Here is a 13,849-nt window from a genome sequence, read left to right as displayed (position 1 = left end):
GTGATGGTTGTAGAGGGAAATAGTGATGGGTTGTAGAGGGAAATAGTGATGGGTTGTAGAGGGAAATAGTGATGGTTGTAGAGGGAAATAGTGATGGTTGTAGAGGGAAATAGTGATGGTTGTAGAGGGAAATAGTGATGGTTGTAGAGGGAAATAGTGATGGTTGTAGAGGGAAATAGTGATGGTTGTAGAGGGAAATAGTGATGGTTGTAGAGGGAAATAGTGATGGTTGTAGAGGGAAATAGTGATGGTTGTAGAGGGATATAGTGATGGTTGTAGAGGGAAATAGTGATGTTGTAGAGGGAAATAGTGATGGTTGTAGAGGGAAACAGTGATGGTTGTAGAGGGAAACACTAGATGGGTGGTAGACAGGGAAACACTAGATGGGTTGTAGACAGGGAAACACTAGATGGGTTGTAGACAGGGAAACACTAGATGGGTGGTAGACAGGGAAACACTAGATGGGTGGTAGACAGGGAAACACTAGATGGGTGGTAGACAGGGAAACACTAGATGGGTGGTAGACAGGGAAACACTAGATGGGTGGTAGACAGGGAAACACTAGATGGGTGGTAGACAGGGAAACACTAGATGGGTGGTAGACAGGGAAACACTAGATGGGTGGTAGACAGGGAAACACTAGATTGGTTGTAGACAGGGAAACACTAGATGGATGGTAGACAGGGAAACACTAGATGGCTGGTAGACGGGGAAACACTAGATGGGTTGTAGACGGGGAAACACTAGATGGGTTGTAGACGGGGAAACACTAGATGGGTGGTGGACGGGGAAACACTAGATGGGTGGTGGACGGGGAAACACTAGACGGGTGGTAGACAGGGAAACACTAGATGGGTGGTAGACAGGGAAACACTAGATGGGTTGTAGACAGGGAAACACTAGATGGGTTGTAGACAGGGAAACACTAGATGGGTGGTAGACAGGGAAACACTAGACGGGTGGTAGACAGGGAAACACTAGACGGGTGGTAGACAGGGAAACACTAGATGGGTGGTAGACAGGGAAACACTAGATGGGTGGTAGACAGGGAAAAACTAGATGGGTGGTAGACAGGGAAACACTAGATGGGTGGTAGACAGGGAAAAACAAGATGGGTGGTAGACAGGGAAACACTAGATGGGTGGTAGACAGGGAAACACTAGATGGGTGGTAGACAGGGAAACACTAGATGGGTGGTAGACAGGGAAACACTAGATGGGTGGTAGACAGGGAAACACTAGATGGGTGGTAGACAGGGAAACACTAGATGGGTGGTAGACAGGGCCTATTTGAGGAGAGAGGTCTGGTTCATGTAGTAAAGATTCATATTTGTACATAATGAATACTTGTTTCACAGTTTCCCTGTTTGTGACCTACTTCGAGACTTTGTTTTATAGTCTATTCGAGATGCAGACAAATGACTGTTCACCTCTTGTTTATTATCAATTTCCCATAATGTCATGTGAAATTACCTCCTTGTCTGCAGTCCAAACACGTTCTTTTTACACCCTCAGCCATCGCGCGAGCCTCTTTCCCTCGGGGGGGAATTCCCGTCGAAACCGGATGTAGTTTGATTGTCATCTTAAGTGGAGGACCCGATTCACAAACGTTGCCTCCTCGACCCACAATTCAGCTTGAGAGAGCGAGTGAAGAACTTACATCACGTGTGGGGTTGATATGACCCACAAATCAATGCAAACTGTAGCCACGTGTCAAACTCCGGTGGCCCGTGAAGTGTCAAATTTAATCAACACGACAAATTTATGATGCTAGCTTACTAAAAAATGGATATAAATATTCATCTTGATTTTAGCGTTGGCAAATTGGCTTAGTGTTGTAGTGGGGGAGCCTATAAAACGTAGCTAGCTAGCTTCATTAATATATTTTTGGGGAATTCTGAAAAGTATTGGAATAAATGACCAAGCTATAAAACTAACTAGCACACTATGGGTAACTGTAGCTAGCTACCTGACTGGAGCGCTCGCTAGATACGAGGGCTGGCTACTTTGAGTTTGGAGCTGTTTGGATACATGATTACAACACCTGTCATAACGTCACCACCACCACCACCACCATCATCCTGTCACCTCAGACCACTCCAACCTATCGGTTACCTAACTGACATATGGAATATCATCCTCAGAGGATCAGAGTGGCTTAACCTTGGTTAGGTAACAGCCCTGTTATCACGATGTGCTTATTGTATTGTTGACAGGAATCTGTCAGAACATCATGTTTATGTGTGACTCATCTCTAAACGAAGTATCACTTTACCCGCTACTTTCAGGTTAATGACTGTTGAATTTCTCCACTCAGAAACGGTCAGGTTTTCCCTGTTGTATTAGTGACTGGTCATTCATAAAAACACAGCCATTCTGCGTGGGTTATTCTAAAGCATTACAGCCAAACCAGAAAGAGACAGGCAGCTTCAGATAGGACTCTGGTCAAAAGTAGGGGATAGAGTGCCGTTTTGGACCCAGATTATGAGCTGAAACTTCCACCCTGATCTGATCATTAAAGGAAGTGGACGTTGTTGATCTATAGACAAACGCTACAATAACAAGAGGTTAATGAGAGACGGCTGGTGGACGACAGTTGGTTGTTATGACAACCCTGCAGAGAGACGGATTCATTCTAGTCACATCCCTGTACGATTTGGACAGGGGTCAGAGGTTAGACATAGTGCACCGTGACGAAGAATAGAGCTCTCAGTATTAATATAGAGATGAACAATATCACTCTGTAGAGAGAGAGAGAGAGAGAGAGAGAGAGAGAGAGAGAGAGAGAGAGAGAGACAAAGAACGAGAGTGGAGAGCGAAAAAGAGAGAAAGATGAAGAGATTCTCCACCTCAGTCTTTCCTCTTAGCTTCCACAATGAATATAAGCAATGATCATCTATACTGAATGCAGATCAGCAGGGTTGAGCTTAATGTGGTCAACACCACATTTATCAAAGCTGGAGCTGCCATCTTGTGGCGCTGCTTGGTACTGCATACGGATATCCTCTGAGAGCACTGGTAACAGCAACAAGGGCAGTAGGATAGCTGAGCTGCCAGACACAGCATTCCAAAATAACAGCGTAATGACAGAAAGCAGCCTCTTTATGGAGCCAGTCTCTGCTGAAATGCAACACTAACAGCAGGACTGAAGACAGTGTGGCTGGCTGGTATACTGGCTAACAGCAGGACTGAAGACAGTGTGGCTGGCTGGTATACCGGCTAACAGCAGGACTGAAGACAGTGTGGCTGGCTGGTATACCGGCTAACAGCAGGACTTCAGACAGTGTGGCTGGCTGGTATACTGGCTAACAGCAGGACTGAAGACAGTGTGGCTGGCTGGTATACCGGCTAACAGCAGGACTGAAGACAGTGTGGCTGGCTGGTATACTGGCTAACAGCAGGATTTCAGACAGTGTGCCTGGCTGGTATACTGGCTAACAGCAGGATTTCAGACAGTGTGGCTGGCTGGTATACTGGCTAACAGCAGGACTGAAGACAGTGTGGCTGGCTGGTATACCGGCTAACAGCAGGACTTCAGACAGTGTGGCTGGCTGGTATACCGGCTAACAGCAGGACTTCAGACAGTGTGGCTGGCTGGTATACTGGCTAACAGCAGGATTTCAGACAGTGTGCCTGGCTGGTATACTGGCTAACAGCAGGACTGAAGACGGTGTGCCTGGCTGGTATACTGGCTAACAGCAGGATTGGAGACAGTGTGGCTGGCTGGTATACTGGCTAACAGCAGGACTTCAGACAGTGTGGCTGGATGGTATACTGGCTAACAGCAGGACTTCAGACAGTGTGGCTGGATGGTATACTGGTTAATAGGCAGATGCTATAGCCCTAGAACACATTCATCATCACAAGTATCTCTCTCTCTCAAACACACACACACACACACACACACACACACACACACACACACACACACACACACACACACACACACACACACACACACACACACACACACACACACACACACACACACACACACACACACACACACCACACACACACACACACACACACACACACAGAGAGAGAGAATGGTGTTATGTACCAGTCAGCTCTTAGCTGAGAGGAGGCCAGATGCCAGTAAGCTGGTGTTATGTACCAGTCAGCTCTTAGCTGAGAAGAGGCCAGATGCCAGTAAGCTGGTGTTATGTACCAGTCAGCTCTTAGCTGAGAGGAGGTCAGATGCCAGTAAGCTGGTGTTATGTACCAGTCAGCTCTTAGCTGAGAGGAGGTCAGATGCCAGTAAGCTGGTGTTATGTACCAGTCAGTCAGCTCTTAGCTGAGAGGAGGCCAGATGCCAGTAAGCTGGTGTTATGTACCAGTCAGCTCTTAGCTGAGAGGAGGCCAGATGCCAGTAAGCTGGTGTTATGTACCAGTCAGCTCTTAGCTGAGAAGAGGCCAGATGCCAGTAAGCTGGTGTTATGTACCAGTCAGTTCTTAGCTGAGAGGAGGCCAGATGCCAGTAAGCTGGTGTTATGTACCAGTCAGCTCTTAGCTGAGAGGAGGTCAGATGCCAGTAAGCTGGTGTTATGTACCAGTCAGCTCTTAGCTGAGAAGAGGCCAGATGCCAGTAAGCTGGTGTTATGTACCAGTCAGTTCTTAGCTGAGAGGAGGCCAGATGCCAGTAAGCTGGTGTTATGTACCAGTCAGCTCTTAGCTGAGAGGAGGTCAGATGCCAGTAAGCTGGTGTTATGTACCAGTCCGCTCTTAGCTGAGAGGAGGCCAGATGCCAGTAAGCTGGTGTTATGTACCAGTCAGCTCTTAGCTGAGAGGCCAGATGCCAGTAAGCTGGTGTTATGTACCAGTCAGCTCTTAGCTGAGAGGAGGTCAGATGCCAGTAAGCTGGTGTTATGTACCAGTCAGCTCTTAGCTGAGAGGAGGCCAGATGCCAGTAAGCTGGTGTTATGTACCAGTCAGCCAGCTCTTAGCTGAGAGGAGGCCAGATGCCAGTAAGCTGGTGTTATGTACCAGTCAGCTCTTAGCTGAGAGGAGGCCAGATGCCAGTAAGCTGGTGTTATGTACCAGTCAGTCAGCTCTTAGCTGAGAGGAGGTCAGATGCCAGTAAGCTGGTGTTATGTACCAGTCAGCTCTTAGCTGAGAGGAGGTCAGATGCCAGTAAGCTGGTGTTATGTACCAGTCAGCTCTTAGCTGAGAAGAGGTCAGATGCCAGTAAGCTGGTGTTATGTACCAGTCAGCTCTTAGCTGAGAGGAGGTCAGATGCCAGTAAGCTTGTGTTATGTACCAGTCAGCTCTTAGCTGAGAGGAGGTCAGATGCCAGTAAGCTGGTGTTATGTACCAGTCAGCTCTTAGCTGAGAAGAGGTCAGATGCCAGTAAGCTGGTGTTATGTACCAGTCAGCTCTTAGCTGAGAGGAGGTCAGATGCCAGTAAGCTGGTGTTATGTACCAGTCAGCTCTTAGCTGAGAGGAGGCCAGATGCCAGTAAGCTGGTGTTATGTACCAGTCAGCTCTTAGCTGAGAGGAGGTCAGATGCCAGTAAGCTGGTGTTATGTACCAGTCAGCTCTTACATTGGGACTGTTATGCAAGGTTGTCCTGTCGAAATACACATAGCTATCTAGTACAGCCAGAGGAGGATAGGCCTCCTCCTCCCCACAGTCTAGTTCCTCTGGAGGTTTCTACCAGGAGGATAGGCTTCCTCCCCCCTCAGTCTGGTTCCTCTGGAGGTTTCTACCAGGAGGATAGGCCTCCTCCTCTCCTCAGTCTGGTTCCTCTGGAGGTTTCTACCAGGATAGGCTTCCTCCCCCCTCAGTCTGGTTCCTCTGGAGGTTTCTACCAGGAGGATAGGCTTCCTCCTCCCTCAGTCTGGTTCCTCTGGAGGTTTCTACCAGGAGGATAGGCCTCCTCCCCCCTTCAGTCTGGTTCCTCTGGAGGTTTCTACCAGGATAGGCCTCCCCCCCCAGTCTGGTTCCTCTGGAGGTTTCTACCAGGATAGGCTTCCTCCCCCCTCAGTCTGGTTTCTCTGGAGGTTTCTACCAGGAGGATAGGCCTCCTCCCTTCAGTCTGGTTCCTCTGGAGGTTTCTACCAGGATAGGCCTCCTCCCCTCAGTCTGGTTCCTCTGGAGGTTTCTACCAGGATAGGCTTCCTCCCCCCCTCAGTCTGGTTCCTCTGGAGGTTTCTACCAGGAGGATAGGCCTCCTCCTCCCCTCAGTCTGGTTCCTCTGGAGGTTTCTACCAGGATAGGCCTCCTCCCCCCCTCAGTCTGGTTTCTCTGGAGGTTTCTACCAGGAGGATAGGCCTCCTCCCACCTTCAGTCTGGTTCCTCTGGAGGTTTCTACCAGGAGGATAGACCTCCTCCCTTCAGTCTGGTTCCTCTGGAGGTTTCTACCAGGATAGGCCTCCTCCTCCTCTCAGTCTGGTTCCTCTGGAGGTTTCTATCAGGAGGATAGGCCTCCTCCCCCCTTCAGCCTGGTTCCTCTGGAGGTTTCTACCAGGATAGGCCTCCCCCTTCAGTCTGGTTCCTCTGGAGGTTTCTATCAGGAGGATAGGCCTCCCCCTTAAGTCTGGTTCCTCTGGAGGTTTCTACCAGGATAGGCTTCCTCCCCCCTTCAGCCTGGTTCCTCTGGAGGTTTCTACCAGGATAGGCCTCCTCCCCCCCTCAGTCTGGTTTCTCTGGAGGTTTCTACCAGGATAGGCCTCCTCCCACCTTCAGTCTGGTTCCTCTGGAGGTTTCTACCAGGATATGCTTCCTCCCCCCTTCAGCCTGGTTCCTCTGGAGGTTTCTACCAGGATAGGCCTCCTCCTCTCCTCAGTCTGGTTCCTCTGGAGGTTTCTACCAGGATAGGCTTCCTCCCCCCTCAGTCCGGTTCCTCTGGAGGTTTCTACCAGGAGGATAGGCCTCCTCCCCTCAGTCTGGTTCCTCTGGAGGGTTCTACCAGGAGGATAGGCTTCCTCCCCCCTTCAGTCTGGTTCCTCTGGAGGTTTCTACCAGGATAGGCTTCCTCCCCCCTTCAGTCTGGTTCCTCTGGAGGTTTCTACCAGGAGGATAGGCCTCCTCCCCTCAGTCTGGTTCCTCTGGAGGGTTCTACCAGGAGGATAGGCTTCCTCCCCCCTTCAGTCTGGTTCCTCTGGAGGTTTCTACCAGGATAGGCCTCCTCCCCCCTCAGTCTGGTTCCTCTGGAGGTTTCTACCAGGAGGATAGGCCTCCTCCCCTCAGTCTGGTTCCTCTGGAGGGTTCTACCAGGAGGATAGGCCTCCTCCTCTCCTCAGTCTGGTTCCTCTGGAGGTTTCTACCAGGATAGGCTTCCTCCCCCCTCAGTCCGGTTCCTCTGGAGGTTTCTACCAGGAGGATAGGCCTCCTCCTCTCCTCAGTCTGGTTCCTCTGGAGGTTTCTACCAGGATAGGCTTCCTCCCCCCTCAGTCTGGTTCCTCTGGAGGTTTCTACCAGGAGGATAGGCCTCCTCCCCCCCTCAGTCTGGTTCCTCTGGAGGTTTCTACCAGGAGGATAGGCCTCCTCCTCCCCTCAGTCTGGTTCCTCTGGAGGTTTCTACCAGGAGGATAGGCTTCCTCCCCCCTTCAGCCTGGTTCCTCTGGAGGTTTCTACCAGGAGGATAGGCCTCCTCCTCCCCTCAGTCTGGTTCCTCTGGAGGTTTCTACCAGGATAGGCCTCCTCCTCCCCTCAGTCTGGTTCCTCTGGAGGTTTCTCCTTGCCACTGTGCTGCTGTTTGTTCTTTGATGTCTAGACAGGGTTACCGTTATACACTTTGTGACAACTGATATAAAAAGAGCTTTATAAATACATTCGTTTGATCTAGTTCAACAGCTCCAGATTTATTGCAGGCTAAAGAGAAGCAGCTCGAAGCCCCGTTTTACCCGTACCTGGCCACAAATCTAGCTGATGAATATATAAATGGACCTGTATCATCTTGTCCATATTAATCCTCTCCGACCAAGTGACCACTCATCGCTTTTTAAAAATAGAGCCAGATCAGTCTTTCTCTAAAGCTCTCGCTCCTCATATAGAACATATTGAATATTTAAAATGTCTTCCATCAACATGGTTGGCGATATTAACCCTGTCCTCTGTGTGAGGGAGACGGAACGTTGGAGGTTATCACCATGAACAGCTGATTCAGTTACCAAGTCTTATATGGACAAGAGGATATAAACTGGGATGTATCGACAGCTAAAACGTCCACATCCTGGCGATCCAACCTCGTGTATCAGTTCTTGGAATTATCCAATCATTGGTGGTTCGGCCTTGATATCGTTTCACCACTTAAAACACATTGTTCTATGCATACTAATAGGGAACTCATTATTTAGTTCAGCTCTGACATCATATGAATATTGTAAGTATGAAGTCCTTTGTTTTTAACCTTTATTTTCCAATCAATGGTTTTCTACATGTTGGTGGTGCCCTCTAGTGGCTATTGAGTGTATGGCACATCTCTCAAGTCAACTCTATGGATACATCCCGTGTCATACAAAACAGGAAGTTGACCCTAGACACTGATCTTGGGTGAGTTTGACATTTTACCCACTAATGGTTAAAGTTAGATTTGAGGAAAAGGAAGCTGATCATAGATCTGTCCCGAGGGGAAACGTCACCCAGAAGCTATAAAACAAGCTGACAGAAGACCTTCTGGAATCCATCAGAGTTTTACTGATTGTCATTTGGAGTAATGTAACAGCTGGATAGCAGCTCATCGTACTGGGGAGGAATGGAGTGACAGTATAACAGTCCATTGTACTGGGGGAGGAATGGAGTGAGAGTATAACAGTCCATTGTACTGGGGGGGAATGGAGTGACAGCATAACAGTCCATTGTACTGGGGGGGAATGGAGTGACAGTATAACAGTCCATCGTACTGGGGGGAATGGAGTGACAGCATAACAGTCCATCGTACTGGGAGGAATGGAGTGACAGCATAACAGTCCATTGTACTGGGGGGGGAAATGGAGTGACAGTATAACAGTCCATTGTACTGGGGGGGAATGGAGTGACAGTATAACAGTCCATTGTACAGGGGGGGAATGGAGTGACAGTATAACAGTCCATTGTACGGGGGGGAATGGAGTGACAGTATAACAGTCCATTGTACTGGGGGGGAATGGAGTGACAGTATAACAGTCCATTGTACTTGGGGGGAATGGAGTGACAGTATAACAGTCCATTGTACTGGGGGGGAATGGAGTGACAGTATAACAGTCCATTGTACTGGGGGGGAATGGAGTGACAGTATAACAGTCCATTGTACTTGGGGGGAATGGAGTGACAGTATAACAGTCCATTGTACTGGGGGGGAATGGAGTGACAGTATAACAGTCCATTGTACTGGGGGGGAATGGAGTGACAGTATAACAGTCCATTGTACTGGGGGGGAATGGAGTGACAGTATAACAGTCCATTGTACTGGGGGGGAATGGAGTGACAGTATAACAGTCCATTGTACTGGGGGGGAATGGAGTGACAGTATAACAGTCCATTGTACTGGGGGGGAATGGAGTGACAGTATAACAGTCCATTGTACTGGGGGGGAATGGAGTGACAGTATAACAGTCCATTGTACTGGGGGGGAATGGAGTGACAGTATAACAGTCCATTGTACTGGGGGGGAATGGAGTGACAGTATAACAGTCCATTGTACTGGGGGGGAATGGAGTGACAGTATAACAGTCCATTGTACTGGGGGGGAATGGAGTGACAGTATAACAGTCCATTGTACTGGGGGGGAATGGAGTGACAGTATAACAGTCCATTGTACTGGGGGGGAATGGAGTGACAGTATAACAGTCCATTGTACTGGGGGGGAATGGAGTGACAGTATAACAGTCCATTGTACTGGGGGGGAATGGAGTGACAGTATAACAGTCCATTGTACTGGGGGGGAATGGAGTGACAGTATAACAGTCCATTGTACTGGGGGGGGGGGAATGGAGTGACAATGAAACCAGTCGAAAACAGACTCAACTAAATTGTAACAAAACTAAAACATATCAGACAATTAGAAATACAAAGAATGTTTAAAATGTTTAATGTTTTTGATAAATATATTGGATGGAGTACATGATGACTACAGAAGGAATGTGTAATGTAAAAAGGAATGGAATCGTATGATACATTATTGAAATCACCAGTAGACTATCCATTCATAAGGCTCAGAATGACCTACCACATATCAGAAGAGTTTTTAAAGGAGAGACCTCTCTCTCTCTCTCTGCAGTAGTGAAAGATACAATCATGATATGGAATAACTATATTCATTAACTCAGTAGCTATTAATTGTAATACAATGCCGCTGGCTTGTATATACTCCTAGTCCTGCACTCCATATATCTCCATAACGCTATAATATACTGTATATTACCATAGACAAGCATGATGTTACTAATATTATAATATACTGTATATTACCATAGAGACAAGCATGATATGATACTAATATTATAATATACTGTATATTACCATAGAGACAAGCATGATATGATACTAATATTATAATATACTGTATATTACCATAGAGACGAGCATGATATGATACTAATATTATAATATACTATATATTACCATAGAGACAAGCATGATATGATACTAATATTATAATATACTATATATTACCATAGAGACAAGCATGATATGATACTAATATTATAATATACTGTATATTACCATAGACAAGCATGATATGTTACTAATATTATAATATACTGTATATTACCATAGACAAGCATGATGTATTACTATTACAATATACTGTATATTACCATAGACAAGCATGATGTATTACTATTACAATATACTGTATATTACCATAGACAAGCATGATGTATTACTATTATAATATACTGTATATTACCAGAGACAAGCATGATGTATTACTATTACAATATACTGTATATTACCAGAGACAAGCATGATATGTTACTATTATAATATACTGTATATTACCAGAGACAAGCATGATGTATTACTATTATAATATACTGTATATTACCATAGACAAGCATGATATGTTACTAATATTATAATATACTGTATATTACCATAGACAAGCATGATATGATACTAATATTATAATATACTGTATATTACCATAGACAAGCATGATATGATACTATTATAATATACTGTATATTACCATAGACAAGCATGATATGTTACTAATATTATAATATACTGTATATTACCATATAGACAAGCATGATATGTTACTAATATTATAATATACTGTATATTACCATATAGACAAGCATGATATGTTACTAATATTATAATATACTGTATATTACCATAGACAAGCATGATGATACTAATATTATAATATACTGTATATTACCATAGACAAGCATGATGTATTACTATTATAATATACTGTATATTACCATAGACAAGCATGATGTATTACTATTATAATATACTGTATATTACCATAGACAAGCATGATATGATACTAATATTATAATATACTGTATATTACCATAGACAAGCATGATATGATACTATTATAATATACTGTATATTACCATAGACAAGCATGATATGATACTAATATTATAATATACTGTATATTACCATAGACAAGCATGATATGATACTAATATTATAATATACTGTATATTACCATAGACAAGCATGATGATACTAATATTATAATATACTGTATATTACCATAGACAAGCATGATGATACTAATATTATAATATACTGTATATTACCATAGACAAGCATGATGTATTACTATTATAATATACTGTATATTACCATAGACAAGCATGATATGATACTAATATTATAATATACTGTATATTACCATAGATACAAGCATGATATTACTAATATTTCAGCTCTTGTATGAATTAAATGTAAAAATCACAATTTAACATTAAGATTATATGGTATTGTGCTGCCAAAATATCCCAGGTGACAGTTTTGATTCCCAGTCTAGTAATACAATATTTTCCTCTTGAGCCCAGCTTTTGCTCTGACATATAATGGCAACATTCTATTCAGGACAAAACATTCATGACAACATTTCTTTCAGAGTCAAATCTCACATATTCCATCTCCTCGAGCTTCTATTGTGAAGGTGTTTCATAGTGTGTCTTTGGCATCAGTGTTAAAATCTTCACATTTCATATCTTCTAACTATCTCCCATCTCTCCTCACATCCCCTCGTTAACCTGATTCTCCAGTATCTAACTACCTCTCATCTGTCCTCATATCCCCCGTTAACCTGATTCTCCAGTATCTAACTACCTCCCATCTGTCCTCATATCCCCGGTTAACCTGATTCTCCAGTATCTAACTACCTCCCATCTCTCCTCATATCCCCCGTTAACCTGATTCTCCAGTATCTAACTACCTCCCATCTCTCCTCATATCCCCGCTAACCTGATTCTCCAATATCTAACTACCTCCCATCTGTCCTCATATCCCCCCGTTAACCTGATTCTCCAGTATCTATCTACCTCCCATCTCTCCTCATATCCCCCGTTAACCTGATTCTCCAGTATCTATCTACCTCCCATCTCTCCTCATATCCCCCGTTAACCTGATTCTCCAGTATCTAACTACCTCCCATCTCTCCTCATATCCCCCCGTTAACCTGATTCTCCAGTATCTATCTACCTCCCATCTCTCCTCATATCCCCCGTTAACCTGATTCCCCAGTATCTAACTACCTCCCATCTCCCCGTTAACCTGATTCTCAGTATCTATCTACCTCCCATCTCTCCTCATATCCCCCGTTAACCTGATTCTCCAGTATCTAACTACCTCCCATCTCTCCTCATATCCCCCGTTAACCTGATTCTCCAGTATCTAACTACCTCCCATCTCTCCTCATATCCCCCGTTAACCTGATTCTCCAGTATCTATCTACCTCTCATCTGTCCTCATATCCCCTCGTTAACCTGATTCTCCAGTATCTAACTACCTCCCATCTCTCCTCATATCCACCGCTAACCTGATTCTCCAATATCTAACTACCTCCCATCTCCCCGTTAACCTGATTCTCCAGTATCTAACTACCTCCCATCTCCCCCATTAACCTGATTCTCCAGTATCTAACTACCTCCCATCTCCCCCATTAACCTGATTCTCCAGTATCTAACTACCTCCCATCTCCCCCATTAACCTGATTCTCCAGTATCTAACTACCTCCCATCTCCCCCATTAACCTGATTCTCCAGTATCTAACTACCTCCCATCTCCCCCATTAACCTGATTCTCCAGTATCTAACTACCTCCCATCTCCCCCATTAACCTGATTCTCCAGTATCTAACTACCTCCCATCTCCCCATTAACCTGATTCTCCAGTATCTAACTACCTCCCATCTCCCCCATTAACGCTTATCTGTCTGACTTGATTGGTTTGTGTGAAAGAGTAAGGATCTCTAAAGTTCTTCGTCTTTCACAGGATCACACAGCTTGACCAAGCCGGTTCACTGAGGAGAGAATGAAGAAGATAGTTGTTCACCTCTGCTCTATATCAGGATAATTACACTGTAATAACATCAGGATAGAGTGGACAGAAACATTGATAGTTTACTAGTTCAGAGATATCTTATACCGTCATTCTAGGTTTCAACCATCGTTCAGGAGCATACGGTTAACGGCTAACGGTTCACCATCGTTCAGGACTATACGGTTAACGGATAAGGGTTCACATATTCTCCTACCAGGTTAACGGATCATCATCGTTCAGGAGTATACGGTTAACGGATAAGGGTTCATCATCGTTCAGGAGCATACGGTTAACGGATAAGGGTTCATCATCGTTCAGGAGCATACGGTTAACGGATAAGGGTTCATCATCGTTCAGGAGCATACGGATAAGGGTTCACCATCGTTCAGGAGCATACGGTTAACG

General features: G+C 45.1%; 1 protein-coding gene across 7 annotated transcripts in view; it reads right to left on the bottom strand.

Annotated features, from left to right (window-relative positions):
• Positions 1-9,995: 9,995 nt before the first annotated feature.
• The window catches only part of LOC123728277 (rho guanine nucleotide exchange factor 39-like), a 110,203-nt gene continuing 106,349 nt past the window's right edge, over positions 9,996-13,849 (bottom strand). The window contains exons 11-13 of one of the 7 annotated variants that reach the window (XR_014381252.1): positions 12,730-13,424; positions 12,636-12,677; positions 9,996-12,422 (exon numbers count right to left, since the gene is read on the bottom strand). Coding sequence is in view for 1 of the 7 variants with exons in the window: in XM_082964296.1 (XP_082820422.1) it covers positions 13,391-13,424 (34 nt within the window). In the remaining 6 variants the exon portion in view is untranslated. Of the gene's footprint in view, positions 13,425-13,849 lie in introns of all 7 variants that reach the window. The other 6 variants (XR_014381247.1, XR_014381251.1, XR_014381249.1 and 3 more) reach the window with 6 other exon arrangements.

This window comes from Salmo salar, chromosome 17, assembly GCF_965601325.2.
Source record: "Salmo salar chromosome 17, fSalSal1, whole genome shotgun sequence".
In the NCBI taxonomy this organism is placed as follows: Eukaryota; Metazoa; Chordata; class Actinopteri; order Salmoniformes; family Salmonidae; genus Salmo; species Salmo salar.
The sequence above is the reverse complement of the archived record's forward strand: the minus strand, read 5'-3'. Positions and strand labels throughout refer to the sequence as shown.